Consider the following 19,721-nt stretch of genomic DNA (forward strand, 5'->3'; position numbering starts at 1 on the left):
TGGATCCCCACTATTTAAATTCATTATTTTAATTTTAATTTAAAATTTTAATTACTTTCTCTGCATAGAGACTACGATGTAGCCTGAACCATGCAACATTTTTATACCAAAAGAATACTCAGACAAACATTATGGAAAAATTGAACAAAAGCAACATTGATTTACTGATTCTCCCAGGAGATAACAAAGCAAATTGTATAGATTTGTTCTTCTGTCTGAGACACATCTCCTACAACAATTTTTCCTCATTCAAGTAACACTTTACACACATAGATCATAAACATGTCTAAATTATGTTGCAGCTAAAAGGTTCAGTAGCAAGGCCTCTATCCCCTGGGTATGTTTGTCAACAATACCTTCTCTTTGGAAACTTCTTCATGGCATCTTTTATTTCTCTGTTCCTCAAGCTGTAAATTAAAGGATTCAACATAGGGATCACCACAGTATAGAAGACTGATGCAAACCTGTCAAAGGCTGAGGAACTGCCAGTGCTGGAGCTTAAGTATACAAAGACACTTGAGGTGTAGAAGAGGGTGACAGCTGTCAGGTGAGATGCACATGTATTGAAAGCTTTGACTCTGCCTTTAGTGGAAGTGATTTTTAAGATGGAGAGGACAATATAGATATAAGATATCATGATAAGTACAACATTTGTTATCCCAAAAAACATTATTAATATGGACAACATGAGCTGTATAAAGAAGGTATCAGTGCAGGACAAGAGTAACAATTGGGGCATGTCACAGAAAAAGTGATTGATGATATTGGGACCACAGAAGTGGAGTTGAAGCATGGCACACAATTGAGATACTGAACCTGAGAGTCCAGCCAGATAGGATCCCAATACCATCTGACTACATAAGGTAGGTGACATGATTGATGAATAGAGAAGTGGGTTACTAATGGCAGTGTAGCGGTCATAAGCCATGGCCGTCATTAGGCAAGATTCACTCAATCCCATGGTTGAAAATACAAAGTACTGAATAGCACAACCCACAAAGGTGATGGTTGACTGCTTTTGGAAGAATCCTGAGAGCATCTTGGGAGCTGTAGAGGTTACATAGCAGATATCTAAGAAGGATAGATGACTAAGAAAAAAGTACATGGGTGTGTGGAGGTGGGAGTCCACCCTTATTAGCACTATAAGGCACAGGTTCCAGGTCAGAGTAGAAATATAGATCAGTAGAAACACAATGAAGAGAACTGTTATAATTTGAGGGAAATCTGAGAATCCCAAGAAGATGAAATAGGTAATTTCTGTAATATTGTTGTCCCCTGTCATTGGTTTGACACTCCTAAAATTACAAAACAAGACAAAAGAATGCATTAATGACTCAAAAGAAATGACATTATAATTTTAGCTCATGTCATTTTCCTCTCTTTGAATACTGGAAAGATAGAAGTGTTTTACTGAGCTGGTGGACATACCTCAACTTTTCATTTTAAATTGTTTTGAAGTAGTTATTAATGCTTTGGTTTCTTGTTTATTCCATAAATATCATAGAGATGAAAATAGTTATAAGTTTAATTGACAATGTTAAGAAGAAATATTTCATCATTTCTATAAATAACTAAAGAAGGGTGACTAAAATATAGGGCTTTTAAAAGAGCTACAACTATCTATCTATCTATGTAACTCATACTTTATAATACTGAAACATAAATGGTATCATTACAGAATAATACAAAATAAATCCTCTCTCAGATAATTTTTTAGAAAGATAAAAATGTTCCTTCTTTATCTATTAGTTTTTAGTTTCTAATAACTTACCAAATGTTTCTAAAATTTAATATACTATCTTCAAAATGATCTGGACAGTTATATAACAATTTATATTTATTCCTGACAATATTTTCTTGGGTAACCTACATATGTGCCATATGTTATGAAATAATTTTAGGAAAATTTTATAAACTTTTTCAAAAGGAGTCTATTTTAACAGCCTATTTCCTCCAATTTTTGTCTCAATTTTAGAATATTTTTTTGTTAGGAATTAAGGGTTCAGAATATAGAGTTTAAGTTCTGAGAGAACTTATTAAGAGTCATTCTTGACTTCATTTCCTTCAGCAGAGCAAATAACAACTATTTATAATGAATACACCATTGAGAAAATCTTAAGACATGACCATGAGGCTGGAGCAAATAAATTGAGAAGAACTATGCTAAAATGGTACATAAGCAGCCAGACTCCTACCATATCTGCCTCCAGAAAAGTACCAAAAAGTGGTAAGAAGTGCCAAGAAGGCCTTTCCTGGCAGATAGTTGGGAAACAGCTGAACTCATAGAAACAGAGAAATGGGGCCAGAGCATTTTAAGAGTGAGGAAAGTGCCAGCCTCACACATAGCCCACCAGGGTTTCATCCCTAGCACCCCATATGGTAAGCCAAACTTGCCAGGAGTGAATCCTTTTGCACAGATCCATGAGTAAGTTCTGAGCTCTGCTGGGTATGGTCCCAAAAACAAAACAAAAAGAAATATAAAGCATGAAATCTGAATCGGGAAGGCATAAAATCTCTGAAAGACAGTAACAATATTAACTAATATTAACTAATTACTAATATTACTAATTACTAATAATTAATAATATTAACTTAGTAATCAAAAAATTACAATAGTAAAGAGCTATGGAACAGATAGACAGCTTTGCGGTAAATTCTACAAAGCAATAAAACTAGAAATAACTTCAATTTAACATCCTCCAAAAGACTTAAAAAGCAGGAATGCATTAGAACAAATTACACCAGTTCACATAATTACCTGTAAAGGCCATTGCACTGATACCGAAAACAATGATAGATACTAGCACTAAAGAAAATTAGACAATATTTCTGATGATTACAGACTTTAACATTCTCAACAAAATGCTGCCAACTGAAGTCATCAACAGTTAAAATACTCCCACTTCAAGATTAAGTAGTCTACAAGGAGAATTCAATATACAAAATATGAAATGTAATACATCACATTAATATAATAAAATATAAAAATTTTTAATATATGTCTGAAATGCATTTGGTACTATTTGTACACATTATGAAAAAGCTCAGAAAATCTGGTATAAATGGAAGCCATTTCAAAATAATAAAGGTTGTGTGTAGTTACATTTAGTCATGATCAATGGTGAAATATTGGAAGATTTTTATTTAAGATCAGGAGCAAGACAAAAGTGTTCATTCTCACCTATATTATATAGAATTAAAAGTCTAAACCAATGTAAATAACACAAGACAAAAAGTTACTGGCATTGTAAGGAAAGAATCAGAATCGTCTCTATTGACATTGACATGACAATTTTTATGTAGAGCATGCTAACTTCTATAGAAACTACTGTAAGAGCTATTCAACCAATCTAGGAAACTTCCAGGATAAAAAAAATCAATATACATAAATCAGTGGTGTTTTGTACAAATATGAATAATTTGAAAACAAATAATTCTATTAATCATTAAACACAAAATTTATAAACATAAAAAATGAATGTTCTACAATGAACATTATTACTTTGAAAAAAAGAAGTAGAGATACTAACAATATAAAGTTATTTAATGTTTAAGGATGGAAATAATTAATACTGTGAAAATGATCAAGAATATAATGACATTTTTATAGAAATAGAACAAATGATAGTAAAGTTTTTAGTTAACCACAAAAGACCCTGAACATATGAAGCAATCCTGAGAAAGAATAAAGGCGAATTCACAATACTTACTATTTCCGTCTGTATTACAAAACTTCATTAATAGAAACAATATGATGCTAGCATAAAGCCAGACATATGATCTAAAAGAACAAACTAAGAGTTCATAAATAAGATTATGCTTGTATGGTCAACTGATATTTTACAGGGAATCTGTAGATGAAGAATGAAGAGATGAAGGAAAGACCATCTCATCAATAAATGGTGTCGAGAAAATGAGATATTCATATGGAAAACCATGAAACTAGATCAGAATGTTACCAAACACAAAAATTATCTTACCCTCAGAATGAATTAATCAGCTTAAATATGTGACCATAAGCTCCTAGAAAAAACATAAGGAAGACTTTATGTGCATCTGGGAAGAATGTAAATTGGGACAGCCAACAAGAAGCTTAAACATTGAACTACCATACATATCAATTCCACTTAAAAGAATATATCCAAAAAAAGGAAACATTTTCCCCCAAATTATATTTGTGTGTTCATGATAATTATATTATTATTTACAGTATTAATTATCTTGACTAACTCAAAAGTTTACTCAATAAAAAAGACATAAATTTGATAATAAAGATATATATAAAGACATATTAAAATATATTCACACATATAACATTAGTATGTTCATATATAGTATGCCTGAGTAATGGAATATTACCTAGAATAAAAAGGAAGAAAATACTTAATTCAGATAAATTGGTAGTCAGTATGTTAAAACTTATTAATCATTTTAAAATCATTGGCTATGCTATGGGCCCAAAATGTCTGCTCTTAATCTGAAAGAAGAAAGTATTAAAAACCAAGAATTGAATAATTAGGAAAATTTGAATAGTCAGATAGTAAGTATATCATAAACTTTGATAGACCACTGTTTATAAAATTAACGAAAGAACAAATAAAAATTTAAGAAAGACATTAAAATGTTGTTAGTAGTAAGTAATATGACCAACATTTTCTTTGTTAAGTTTTTTGGTTTTGTGGTCACATCCTGAGAATTAAATGAGGGTCAGACATACATAAGGCAAAATATTAACCCTTGTATTTTTCCTCTGGCTCTAAAACCAATATTTAAAATTAAAAGAGAAAGGATAATCTCTCCTATAAATGTTCTCTAAGACCTAAATCACATTAAGAAAATGATATTTGCAAAATAAGCAGAAATTCATTTACATAATCTTGTGGGAAGAATTTTTCTAAAATACCTTAAATAACAAAACAAATTTTAAGAAAAAACTTACGCAGCAACATAAACATGGTTTTGACTAAAACTCATCTTTAAAACCAAATTCCCAAATAAAAATTAAAAACAATCAAATAAAAAATTAAACAAACCAAATTCCCTATAAAATATCAAATTGGGAAAGAGAATCACAAAATATAAAATATGTCACTGTAGAAATATCTGCCATATCAAAAGCTCAAATTATTAAAGAATAGACACATTTTTACTGCTAATTACCCAAGTGATGATAGCTGCATGTAATGTGTGATTTAATGCAATCCTATGTATTTACTTTATGATATTTATGTGATCTTTCTCATGCACATACACACCAGGATTAGTTGCATATTTTAAAAGTATGATATATACATACTAAATAGCAAGAATGCTAAAAAAGAAAGCAGAAATAAAGGAGAAAAGTTATAGGAAGAGAATGAATGATAGACTGAAAGTGATTGATGGATAGCAAAGAAAAGAATGTCATATTTATACTTACTATCTATGTCCCTTAGCAAGTTACTAGCAGATTTGTTCCTTAGTTGTCTCATCTATAAATGGAGCTTTTACTAACTACAATATCATAGGAATGTAAGTTCCTAAGGATATAAAGTAAGGAAACTATTGGGGGAATAGTAAGTTTAGTAATATCGATCTTTATTAAACCAAGGCAGGAAATATGCGAAGTGACCAAGGAAACTTTTATGAAATTACTTCCTTATTCCTTCCTTATTTGGAGCTTAGACTCAATAATATTGCTTCTAATGTATTTGTAATGTATTATTTATTATGTCCTTTTCAGGTAGATTGTAAATTTATGATGCCGATTTTTAACTCCACCACTATCAAGTACAATTGATTTTGATGATGTTCACTATGTTAGTGAACTTAAGATATGTCAGTATTTAAAGATAAATATCTATTTTATAATGTTTATATAGCTCAATAAAATACATTGTCAATTTTTTAAATTTTACCTTTTATATAGTTTTCCATATGAAGCTAAACTGTTTCAATATTTTATTTGAAATGTGGTTTTAGGAACTTCAAAGTTTTTGTTTACTTTGGAATTTCTTGAGTTAGAAATATTATTTGTCAGATATTTTATGAAATGTATTAGATTCAGTCAAATAGTTTCAAAATTAAGCTCGCACATGGTACATCATAAAGCACCAATGTAATTGATAAATTTGGTGAAAGAAATTGATAATAAGTTAAAAAATTGAAAAATTCTACTCTCGGATTACATTGCAGTAACACCAGCAGGTTTGAACAACAAAGAAAAATGTACTGAAAAAACTTCCAGGACCTAGGAGTTGTGTTTTGCTAATTTGTCTAGCCTAATACCTGGTGTTAAATATATTCAACTAATATTGACATTAATCACAATTCCTTTTTCAAATAAAAAATGCTAATAAAAAGGTACTGAAAACCAACCACAATCATGTTTGTAATCAAGGTGTTTAAATAAAATATTATTTGAAAAACAAAAGGTGTAGGCGTCCCTCCCCCATGTATGATATATAATGATCTGCCCCATTTGCAAAAAAACTGGTTCTTACTGGTTTCCCTCTTTTTTTTTTGTCTCTGTGTGTCTTGTGTTTCCTTTGTCTGTATGTTTTAAACCCACACTCCCTCCAAGAAATTAACCCATATTTATGGTGTTCCTGCGTGCTCAGGGATGCCTAAATTTTGGTGTCCAATCCCCACAAAAAGGTATATATTTAGACCTCCTTGATGTACTAAAACCTAGTCATTTTAAATTTGTGCAGATCAACATTAAATTTAGAAATACAGAAACACTTCTGAATGAAGAGAAATGTAATATAAGAAGGTAAAAAGCAAAAGATTGCCAAATCATTAGTGCTTAAGTGCTGGTATTTTTGGTATCTATAATCACCCACACTAGAGTCTCCAGACACTTATGGCCTCCAAGAACTTCCTGAAATAAGTTTAATGAAATTGTACATGCATATTTTCTTTTATAATTTCACACTGATTAGCTTGTCTTTAGCTACCCCACATTTTTTCAGTAAAATAGTAATTTGATAAGGAAATATAATTAATCATTATTACATAAAAATAAAATTCTCAAGGGGGAAATATAAAGGGTACATGTGATGGGTAAATTTAAGATAAAGATAAAAGCATATTTTTATCTATTTTTACTAAGTTCTTCTGAAATAAAAAATGACTTGTTTCAGCTTTCAATTTTTAATTCTTGCAATATATTTGACTTTATACCAACTCTCTAAGTTGTAACTGATATTTTTATTTTTCAAGCAATCACTAGAAAGAAAGAGAGTTTAAGGTCAAACTTTAGAACTTGAACTTACTATTCCCCCCTTTGCCACCAAAAAAAAAAGGCTTTTTAGATTAGGTTTCAGTAAAGGTTGAAAGTTAGGTAAGGAGAAAGAACTAGTGTAAAGAGAATAGTTGTAATGGTTGATAATAGGAGAAAGTAAAAATATAAACCTTGTTCCATGCAGGTCCTACTAGAAAAAACAAATGATTATTGAGATAATTGGAATCCACTGTTATCTTTATCTTGTCTTTTGATCTCGATCCAGATGACCCAGGAAACTGAATTCTTGGCAAAAGTTGAATTGTCTTTTTTATAGAGATTTTCCAGAAAGGCCTGTTGATACCCCAAATAGTTTTTTTTTTTTTTTTTTTGCAATAAAACTGGCTATCAGTTACAACAAACGAGAAGCCCACAATTGGGAAGTCTGTTTAAATGTGGTATTAAGAGTAAAGGTGAAAAGAGAAAAGAAATGAAGACTCTCCAGATACTTGTTCTCTGTAGTCATTGTTGTCATCGAGTTTTTGGCTGCTTTCCACATCTTCATGTCCCTTCTGACTCGATTCCCAACTTCCCCAAAGGACCTAGTATCTAAACTCTTAATTGTATCTCTTGTTTTAATGAACTAAAGTCATTAGAAGAGGCAGACCAAGTTCATGTGAACTAATATTGGCAATTTCCAGGTTGGAATCTGAAGTTAGTAAAGTCAAGAGATTTATCCAGAATGACAGAGAGAGCTGGTAACAAAGTTTATTAATGGATTTTATATTTGGACACTTCCTTCTTAAAAAAACTGTAGTGATACCATATGTGCATTATTTTAATTTCCAGGCCTCAAAAATCATAATAGCAGTTGTCTGATGTTAGACATTATGTTTTTAGTACAGATTAGGAAGGAAATAATAGCAGCACAGAGTACAGAGACAATAATGCCAATGACAAATGCATGAGTTATTTTAGTTTCAGCCACAGATATTAGTGTCAGTCCATATGGATTACATTGGAATCATTCACTTGTTGTTAGTTTAACTGTAAGATGCCTTTTCAAGTCTCAGCATTGTCACTTGTAAAATGGGCTTATAGTAATAAGTACATTTAGAATATCTTTTCATTATTGCAATACTTAGAGTAGCCAAGATCTGGAAATAACTCAATGCCCAACAAGAGATGAGTGGATAAAGAAATTGTACTAACATATCCAATACATTCCTATTCTAGTCAGAGAAAAATATAATATTATTTTCCCAATCCCCCTCTTTTCTACTTCATTATTTGCATATAGAAATACCACAAATTTCTGTGTGAGAGTGAACAAATTTGTTTTGTGCCTGATATTATAAGAAAGGCTTTCAGTCCCATATAATATTTTTTAATTTATAAAATGCTTTATTTAACATCATGGTTACAAAATTGTTTATGATTGCATTTCAGTCAGAAAATGCACAGTACTCTTCAACAGTACATGCTTCCCACCACCAATGTCCACAGTTTCCCTCCCGCCCTAAATCTTATATAAAATTTTGTCTATTTAATGTGTTTTAATTTCATGTATTTGATTAAATAATTTTATTTTCACTGACATAAGTAAAGCTGAATTAAATGCAATTACAAGAAATAAAAATGAGTATATCAAATCACATTTTATGTCTGTGTGGCATCAGGTTATTTCTCATTTCTCTAAATGTATTGTTAGTTCTTCTGTTCTCAAACCATAAATATTTATTTAAATCTAATTATGAAAACAGTTATCTTGAATGGGTGAATGTGTGAAGGTTGCTTACTAAAAAGGACCACTTTTGGTGGTTGCTGAAGAAAATAGTACAAGATTCAAGGAACAGGGCTTTTCATTATCTCTACTTCTCTTTTCTCTTCTAAAATGTCATAAAAATGTTTTAACTTATCTTCCATAAAATGGCAATAATACCTGCCTGAAAGTTTTCCTAATGAGGTACATGTCTCATCCTCTTCATCGTCCTCTTGAGGGCCTCTTTGATCTCCTTGTTTCTCAGACTATAGATGAGAGGATTTAGCATGGGGATCACATTTACATAGAACACAGACAGCACCTTGTCGTGTTTCTTTGGGTGGTCAGAATTAGGACTCATATACACAGCCAGGGCTGTGCCATAGAAAAGTGCTACCACTGCCAGGTGGGAGGCACAGGTATTGAAGGCCTTCACACTGCCCTTGATGGAAGATATTTTTAGGATAGAAGCTGTAATGAAACCATAGGATAGCAGGATAATGAATAAGGAACCCAAATCAACTATTAGAGCTTCCAGAAAAAGAATCATTTGAGTGATGAAGGGACTAGAGCAAGACAAGGTTATAATCTGGGGTAAATTGCAGAAGAAATGCTCTATGATATTGGATTTACAATAGTGGAGATTAAAGCCAGAGATCGTTTGAATTAAACTATTAAAGAAACCACTCCCGATGGCTCCCACAACCATCTTTTGACAGAGCCCAGGCGCCATGATAGTTGAGTACTGTAGTGGATTCCCAATAGCCACGTATCTGTCATAAGCCATGGCAGCCAAGAGGCAACACTCTGTCAGAGCCATCCAACACCCAACAAAATACTGGGTGGCACAGGCAAAGAAGGAAATTATTTTTTCATCTTTGAGAAAATCTGAAAGCATTCTTGGGCTGATGGAAGAAGAATAGCAGATGTCTATGAATGAAAGGAAACTGAGAAAAAAGTACATGGGTGTGTGCAGGTGTGAATCCATTTTGATTAGGATGATCAGGCTAAGGTTCCAGAATAAAGTCACAAGATAGATTCCCAGGAAGAATGGAAAGAGAATAAACTGCAACTTTTTGTCATCTGTGAGACCTAGGAGAACAAACATGACCACTGAGGTATAATTTCTACCTTCTTCCATGGAGATTTTTCTGTTCCCTGTGCTGAAAAAAAAGATGAATAAAATGGCTTAATTTTCAAAACAAAAATATTCTTCATTTATTCAGTAATAGATCTGACTTGACATAAAATTGTGGATTATCATAGTTGAGTTACTTTGTGTTTTCTGTATAACTGTGATATAATTGAACAGTTCTCTTGGTTAATGTTTTACTATGTTTGGGGGCAATTACAATAATTGGATAGCTTTAGGACATCATCTAAAGTTCTTTATGTCAAATTCTTCCATTTTAATTTTTTACAGCTGTATAAGAATTAATCTCAGAAAAGAATAACCATGTCAGGGAGGGTTAATGATTCTTTAATTATCTTTCTGTTTTTGAAAAAGCCTGAATGTATATAAGAAAATGTAATGATATTTATGGACTTGTTACACAATGAGAAGCAACTTGAAAACATAAGTAGAATCAATATAATTGAAGCTAGAAAAACAGATGAATGTATGTAAAATAAAGTTGTAAGACCAAAGGGGAATTTCAAGAAAGAATCTCTTTCTTGCAAATGCGAATTTCATTTATTTCATTATCTAGAGAATTTTATCTTTGTATCAGTAGCACCTTTGAAACCCTTTTGGATTTTTATAAAGTTCTCAAGTCAATGTAGTATCTGTTCTTAGTTCCTAGATTAATGACTGGAATACTAAATTCCTATAAAGAATAATGTCGGTGCCGGGAAGGTGGCGCTAGAGGTAAGGTGTCTGCCTTGCAAGCAGACGGACTGCGGTTCAATCCCCTGGTGTCCCATATGGTCCCTCCAAGCCAGAGGAGATTTCTGAGCACATAGCCAGGAGTAAACCCTGAGCGTCAAATGGGTGTGGCCCAAAAACCAAAAAAAAAAAAAAAAGAATAATGTCCTGAACTCATGTAAATTTAGTATGCTTAAGCAAGGTACTGTGAAATAGGGACCATACAAAGGCAATTGGAGGTCCTCCCCATTTTTTTTATCAATATAGGAAAGACAAGCAGATATTCAAGACAAATGTATCTACTAAGCAAAGTAAATTTTTTCAGCAGGCAATGTTCACAATATGCCATAGATGTTATTTTGTACACATGGTCATTAGAACAATTTCCAACACAAATATAATTTTATTAGATAAACTTAAACGATTGAATAGAATGATTGAAATTTAAGGTAAAATATAGTTGTTATATGTATATAACATTGGACTTATGAAGATGTGAACAGAAGTCTCAGAGATATCTATGGAGAAATATTATGAATTAATGGAGCAAATATGTAGTCAATGGACTACATATATTAATCAATTATTCAGAATGTCTTATTTCACCACAGTCATTGTCCAACCTTAGTTCAAAAATAAATTAAAGGATCTATATAATTATAGTATACACAGTCGCTAGACACTGATAGATAGGTTAGGACAAAGCATAATTTCTCCTTAGCTAATGTATGATTTCTTCTCAGTACACTATACACAAAGCTATGAATGCATGCAGTGGTTAGTTACAAAGGTAAATTAAAATGCCTGCCATGAATATGGAATGAAAAATAATATCAATGTATAAACCATATGATTCCAGACTTAGGTTGTGTGTCCCACAGTAAGACTCAGTGAAGGGGTATTTTGAAAGTTGAATTTTATCATTGTCACAATAATCAATAACCATTACAATAAATATATTCCATTTACAGTATATGCTAATTTTTCCATATACTCAAGAGGATAATCAAAATTAATCTTTAGTACAATATGTAATCTTTAGTACAGTACTATATATCTGCTGTCAAGTATTCTTAAAACTGAATTTTGGTTACGTTGGTTATGCAAAAGCATAAGTGTTAGCATTAGCATAACCCTGTATGTCAACTATAATTTTTAGAAAGTTGATTGTCACATTATTTGAAAAATGAAAATAAAAAATGAGGCATCTTTTTGGGAATGTGGTAAAAAATGAAGTACAGTCACATTCACTACAATGAATGTTTTGTTCAGTCTCTGTGAAATACAATATGAAGATTTCTAAAAAAAATTAACAATTGAGCTCCCATATCATGCAGTGATTCCACTTGTTGACACTTACCCTTGAAGTACAAAAAACTAATCAGGAAACACACACATACATATATATATATACACGCACATATATATATATACACACACACCTACTTCATTACAGAGCTTAATACAATAACAAGGATATAAAAACAACCTAAATGTTTACTGACTGATGACTAGATAAAGAAACTATAGTATTTGTGCACATCTATATTCATTGACGTTCTTAGTCAGGAGATGGAAACAACCCAAATGCCCAATTGCAGATGTACAAATATAGAAGTTGTAGTATATATACTCAGTAGAATATAACGAAGCTCTAGAAAAGGACAAATGGCCACAGCATGAATGAAACTAGTACTAGTAGATATGCTAAATGAAGCCTGTCAGAAGAACAGGGATAGATAGAATGATCTCTTTTATATGTGAAATTAAAAAATATATATATATACAAAGATCCAAAGGCAACAGAATGGGAGTATTATAGCACATAACTGATTTGAGGGGAGGGTTATTGAAAAGTAGAGCTATTATGGGAAGTCTGTATAGCTGGTGGTGGGTACAAAATTATGTACACATAAAACCACCACTAATAATTTTATAAATATTAGTACCTCAATTAATACTTTTTTTTTTTTTTTTGGTTTTTGGGTCACAATTGGCAGCGCTCAGGGGTTACTCCTGGCTCTATGCTCAGAAATCGCCTCTGGCAGGCACGGGGGACCATATGGGATGTCGGGATTCTAATCACCGTCCTTCTGCATGAAAGGCAAACACCTTACCTCCATGCTATCTCTCCGGCCCCAATTAATACATTTTTAAAATGAATGTCATACACATAGACTAATTGTTAAAGTCACTTATTGTAGAAGTAATGTTAATTAAAATCAGTATAAGATTTCACTTTCAACTTTTTTTTTGTTTTGTTTTTGGACCACATCCGGTGACTCTCAGGGGTTTCTTCTGGCTATGCGCTCAGAAATCGCTCCTGCCTTGGGGACCATATGGGATGCCAGGGGATCGAATCGTGGTCCATCCTAGGTCAGCCACTTGCAAGGCAATCGCCCTACCACTGTGCCTCCGCTCTGGCCCCCTCACTTCCAACTTCTTCCTCTTCTTTTCTTCTTTTTTTCTTCTTCTTCTTCTTTTCTTCTTCTTCTTCTTCTTCTTCTTCTTCTTCTTCTTCTTCTTCTTCTTCTTCTTCTTCTTCTTCTTCTTCTTCCTTCTTCTTCTTCCTTCTTCTTCTTCCTTCTTCTTCTTCTTCTTCTTCTTCTTCTTCTTCTTCTTCTTCTTCTTCTTCTTCTTCTTCTTCTTCTTCTTCTTCTTCTTCTTCTTCTTCTTTCTTCTTCTTTCTTCTTTCTTCTTCTTTCTTTCTTCTTCTTTCTTCTTCCTCTTCCTCTTCTTCCTCTTCTTCCTCTTCTTTATTATATTATTATTATTATTGTTTTGGTTTTGGGGTCACACCTGGCAGCGTTCAGGGGCTCCTCCTGGCTCTATGCTCAGAAATCGCTACTGGTAGGCTTGGGGGACCGTGATCCCTCTGCATGCAAGGCAAATGCCCTACCTCCATACTATCTCTCTGGCTCCCCAACTTATTAAACAGACTATATTTTTGTTTTTTTCTGGGCCACACCCAGCAGCATTCAGAAGTTACTCCTGACTTTGCATTCAGAAGTTAATCATGGCAGGCTCAGGGAAGAACATGGGATATCTGGGATCAAATCTGGGTAGGCCACGTGCAAGGTAAATGCCCTACCAGCTATGCTATTGCTCTGGCCCCTAAACAGACTATTCTAATGAAGATAATAAATAGCAAATATTAGTGAGTGTGTGAGAAAAGGGAAATTTTCTATGTTCTTAATGGGAATGTAAAAGGGTTCAGACACTTGGAAAACAGATGGGATCTCACAATAAGTAATTTACTCAATAAGTAAAATGTGTTGGCTTTTCTATTTAAGAAATGGTTAATAGACCATTGGAAAAAATGGATTTGCTGCCATAATTATTATATAATTGTTTCAATAACAAGACATAAAATATTTTCATTAATGGTTGCATGAATTAAAAACTGGTGGTCGGTATAAACTGATTCAACCAGGACACAAAGGAAGTCTTGTGACAGTGTGAATGGAACTTGAGGGCATTGCACTGTGAGAAAAATGAGAGAAATATAAATGATAGGATGATAAATAAATGGTTCTAAAGGATCCAAACTCATGAAAACACTAAATAGAATGGTAGTTTCCAGAACCTGAGATGTGGAATATATGTTTAAGATTATAAGTATATATACAGTGTGTGTGTGTGTGTATATATATATATATATATTTGTAACTACAAGATAAAACCTAGAGATCTAGTATAAAAAATTGTCCAGATTAGAATACTTTATGGTAAACTCCAAGTTTCCTTAGAAAGTAGATATTAATCCCCCCCAAATAAATAAATCATAATTACTTTTGCAATATCAGTGTTAGGTAACAATAGAGCTCTAAGCATATTTAAATGTAAAATGTATCCAATCAAAACATGCTTTATGTTTATAGAATATTGTCACTTTTATCTCAATAATAATAGATTTTTTTAAAATCAGAACAATTAAATAAAATGTATTTTGCTTCTTCATAAACTGAAGCTGAATGTCAATGCCTTATCTCAGGGATGAGTTTCCCTTTTTCATTTTTTGTGTCTGAGAGTACATCTCAGGGAGTCCCTCTATTTAAGAATTTGGGGATGTAGCTGCAAAACCAATCACACACTTTTTTTTTCTACCAGTCATTCTCATGTTCTGTTAAAAATCTCGATTGAAGTGTCCAGGGATCAGTAGATCCCTCCTAGGAAAATGCTCGCTCCAACCCCTGACACCTCTGACACCCACTGAGGTGTGTTTTCTCTTTGTCATGCTTAGTGTTCCAATAGGTTCATTTACTTTTTCATAGTTTCAACTGTAAAAAGAGTCACAACTCTCTAGGATTATTACTTTCTTTGATTACAGAGCTGGGGGTTATACCTGAAATAACTTTTAAAAATATTTCTATTACTTTCACCTAAAGCAAGGCATATAATTAGATAATTAACATTCATTGAACATTCATATAATTAGATAATTTCAGATCCTATGTTTTATATTGTTTACAAGGATTATATTGGTTTGCTTATTTCTATTATTCATCAGCTTTGTGATATGTGATATGTGGTATTTCCATTTTTTTTAGAGAAAACTGGGAATTATTTAGCACATATCTCAATGCAACCTACAAACTAGTAAAGACAAAACTAGCATTCAGTTCTGGGTCCTCTAGTTTCAGAGCCATATCGCATATGTATACACTGAAAGTACTACAAAAATAAGCTATTTGTTGGATTAATTATGTTCCTACACAACTAAGGAGCACAAACGATTATACCTGGTGTTTTGAATTGTCTAAATAAACCAGTAAGCAGTTCGTGGTTGAAGAGAGAGATAAGGATATGCAGAGGCTGGAGAGAAGGTATAGGATTTAAGGTGCTTGTCTTGTATGAAGTTGACCCAGTTCAATCTCACTGGTATGTTCAAGAGAAAGTCTTGAATACTAATACATATGGCTCCAAAACAAAACAGAAGAATGTTCTATTAGCAGCAGGGCACTTGTCATGGATATGTGACAAGTGTGTTAAATTATTGCCACTTCAGGAAATGTTATATTTTGCATATTTTGTATGTGAAAGGACCTGAGATACATCACTGGCATAACATGACTCTACACCACATCATATGGCACAAGTGATGTTGAGTTCAACTAGAGTGACCAATTTGGATCTCAGGACCACTAGACTTATGCAACACTATATCTCAGGTGAGTAGATATTACTAGATTTGGTGCCTGAATATTGTAGGGCCAAGTGAACACTGCTTGGAAATGAAAATGAATGTATTCATAAAATGATAATAAAATAGATGATGTGTGCCATAAGAAAGACAGAGCTTCACTATGCGGCCATGCGCTCTTTCTAAGGAAAGAACACCATCACAACAAGAAGGACATTAAAGGGTTGTATGTGGATGAAATTTAGATATCAGGTAAATAACATGTCTTTGCTAGACTATCTCAATGGAGATCTTTAGAACACAAAGCCTATTTCACAGCTTTTTTAAACTAGACAAGGCAATGGAAAATATAATTGAAATTCATCAATACCATGGTATTTTTTGCATATATTCAATTTCAGGACATGAATAGAGAAATTGCAACATTTATTATTTGCCTAGAAAATGACACTCTGTAGAAGAATATCTCTATTAGGAGGAAAATAAAAGAAATGAAAATATTTCAAACTGCTGGAGTCACCAGAGCAAAGCTTGTGTCTCGAAATGACCAAGAAATTAAATTACCACCACAAATCTTACTGCAAATAGTTTTCTATGCTAAACCAGTGATTATCTTGCAACTTTTAGAGTCATTATCAGTTATCATGATGCTTTTCTGTCACTCAATGTTCCATGATTTCCATACACCATAATTTTAGTTGTTTTATTACAAATTTTTAGTTTTTTCTTTTTTAAGGAAAAAAAATTAGTTTGGTTTTTATCTGTTCCATTCTTATGTTATTCTTGGGAGGATATGTTTTCTTCCCTTAACTGGTTACTGTTTTGGAAGGGAAACTAAGAAAGAAAGAGATAGAAACAAGAGTGACCCTGTTTGGCATGTCCTCATTTAAGGTGCTTCATCAATAGTCTTTCTTCAACAGTGGAAAGTTTCAACATAATTGTAGATAATGACACAAAACTTGAAGAATTTTTTTAAGGAAAAATTTGGACAATACTCTCAGAAAACAAGATCATACTTACTTGTTACTGAAGTTACTTCCTCTGATTTCCCTCATCAAAGTTCCATAGGAGACCTGCTTGAGTCAGTAATAATTCTCTACATGAGTGTTATGAAACATTTCAAATATGACTTTGTGGTAGAGCACACAAGTAAAAACTTCTTTAAATAACTCATAGCTCTTTTCCTGCTTCTGCGTGCTCTCATTTTAATCACTAGGCAAGTCAAGCCAGAGTTTTTCTAGACTTCCTCTACTTTTATGCTAACATGTACTGGCACAGTCAAAATATTTATTCTTTCTTCAATAGAATCCACTTTCAGAATAGTCTAAACAAGCTATCATGGCATTGGATCTTTTATAAAACTAATCATTCCGAGAAAAGACAGTAAGCAAGTTGTACATCTTTGATATTTTTCTGAATTCCAGTTCTTAACATTCTTCAGAACAAAACTCTCCATAGAATCCAAGGATTCTGATAAGCCTTACACTCATGAGTTCCAATTCTTTTTACTGTGTGCTATAAACAGATAGGCAGTAAGAGCAGATATATTATTCACTCTGTCTTCTGAGTCCAACTCATTCAATATTCTCAGATGAGTACATAGTTTAAGCACAAGTTCAACTAAATTCCTTAACCATTTATCTAGCTGTGGTGGAGGTAGTTCTTAACTGCTTTGAGCCTGTCCTATCACAATTAATAAATGACCTGGGGACACAAACCATAACAAAGAAGCAGCAATTAAAATTATGTAAGCTATAAATTACCTATCTCTAGGGTGTAGAGGAAACTCAGCTCTGTTAATTGCTTCCTTGTTTAAGCTACAACATCTTCTTGCCCACAAATAAGATCTTGCTGAAGGTTGAAATCATGCACCACTGTTCACAGTAATTCTATAAGTGACCCTATGCTTTCACTTCCTATGGGAGACTGTTGTCTTTGACAGAGAGCATCTACTCAAGTGACAACAACTAAAACTGTCAACATTATTTTAACAGCAGAAGTGATAAAAGAGAAAATTTGATCAAACTTATATTGATATGTAGTCATGGTTTTGTTTTGTTTTTGGGGTACAGCCAGGATTTTCAAGGGTTTCTCCTGGATCTGTGCTGAGAAATCACTCTTGGCAGGCTCAGAGGACTATAAAATCACCCCCCATGTGCCTTTTCTCCACCTTCAGGTGAATGAATCTTGAGCAGAGCCACTGCACGAAACTTTCCAGACCAGGCAGAGGGTGAAACACTTGTATTCTGGCATTTTCTATCTCATATGGAGAAAGAGTTGCCTGCCAGACTGGTCATTTATATGTGTGGGGGTCCAGGTGGGTGTGTAAGAATGAGTAAGACAGATAGCTCAGGCTATCTGTTATCCCAGGTTTACATGTAAAACTATCTCTGTTTTAGGGTAAAACCAATTTGTAAACAATTAAATGCAAAGGAATCAGGAATGATCTTTGTTTTGGATGAAACCAAGTTGTAAACAAACAAATACAAAGAAACCAGAAATCTTTGTTTTGGGTAAAATAAAGTGTAATCTAACAGGGGACCATATGGGATGCCAGGGATCTTGGATAGAACCCAGATCTGTCCTGGGTCGGCTGCATGCAAGGCAAACATCCTACTGATATGCTATCACTCTAGCCCAAAACATGAATTTCATTGAGGATTTGACCTTTTTGATTTCATACCTAATGTTGTTTCTAAATTCAATTCTCAATTACCATATGCAAACAGTGTTTCTATATGTAACTTTCCTTGCAATTGATGGAATGATGCTTTATAAAACAATGCATTTTAAGTATGCTTACTTAAAAAAATAAAGTGTACCCAACTTGGAATAGAGATGAAATGTTTTTTGTAATAATCCATTAAGACATTCTTGATTTACTGTTATGAAGAATGAAATCATTGTAGCCATGGATATTGTAAAAGAAATAAGACTCACTATTTTATTAAAGAAATTTATGAAAATGAGTTATCTATGTGACATAGATCTGGAGACTCTCATGCTGGACGGTGTTGTCCATAGCTATCCAACTGAATAACTCTGAGCCTTTTTTTTTTCATTCTCTTAGAATTCCTCTAACTTTAATTTTAAAGAGTGTCTCTTTTTCTTCCATTACATTTTCACACATGTTTTCAATCCGCTAACTAATAAAGAAGCTAAAACCATTTGATAGGTGAAAACACATTTGGAAAGATAAGCATATAAATATATGTAATTTTCTTCTATTCTGGCCTCTCTCCCTTATTTCATCCACTTCTCTCTCCTCATTGCTATTTGGATTAAAATGCAATAAAATTATTGTAGTTTTAATTACTCAACTATATAATTTATTTTATTTTTCTAAAATATATAAGTAAATGATTAACAGTGTAATATAAAGAAAAATATAAAAATAATGAAGGATAGTATAGGCTGTGTAGCTTGTAAACTTTTCGTTAGATATATTTTTATATATTATAAATATATTTACTTCTAAATATATTGCTTATAAGGTTCACTATTTTTAAAACATTGGGTTACACCTACCTGTGTCTTGGATATATTTTACACAGGCATTAATATTGGTAACACTGCCTGAAACAGATAATTTTGGGTGGCAATAAATATAAGGATAATAGAAATACAGGAAACCAAGTTTTCACTTGTCTCTATCTAGATATTTTATACATAGTAAAATGCCACTAAAAAATTCTTAACCTGTACTCCCATTAGTGGTAAAAGATATTCCTGCCCCAAATAATTTTCC

At 32.7% G+C, this 19,721-nt stretch overlaps 2 protein-coding genes across 2 annotated transcripts; both read right to left on the reverse strand.

Annotated features, from left to right (window-relative positions):
• Positions 1-346: 346 nt before the first annotated feature.
• On the reverse strand, positions 347-1,282 carry LOC126017778 (olfactory receptor 5AN1-like). Its single transcript, XM_049779831.1, has one exon. The coding sequence runs from the start codon at positions 1,280-1,282 to the stop codon at positions 347-349; it is 936 nt and encodes a 311-aa protein (XP_049635788.1).
• A 7,880-nt stretch (positions 1,283-9,162) lies between these two features.
• LOC126018727 (olfactory receptor 5A1-like) lies at positions 9,163-15,479 on the reverse strand. Its single transcript, XM_049780822.1, has 2 exons — positions 15,424-15,479; positions 9,163-10,129 (listed from the first exon to the last, which is right to left on the reverse strand). Exons 1-2 carry the CDS (start codon positions 15,477-15,479, stop codon positions 9,163-9,165), a joined length of 1,023 nt encoding a protein of 340 aa, XP_049636779.1.
• Positions 15,480-19,721: the final 4,242 nt, after the last annotated feature.

This window comes from Suncus etruscus, chromosome 9, assembly GCF_024139225.1.
Source record: "Suncus etruscus isolate mSunEtr1 chromosome 9, mSunEtr1.pri.cur, whole genome shotgun sequence".
Taxonomy (NCBI): Eukaryota; Metazoa; Chordata; class Mammalia; order Eulipotyphla; family Soricidae; genus Suncus; species Suncus etruscus.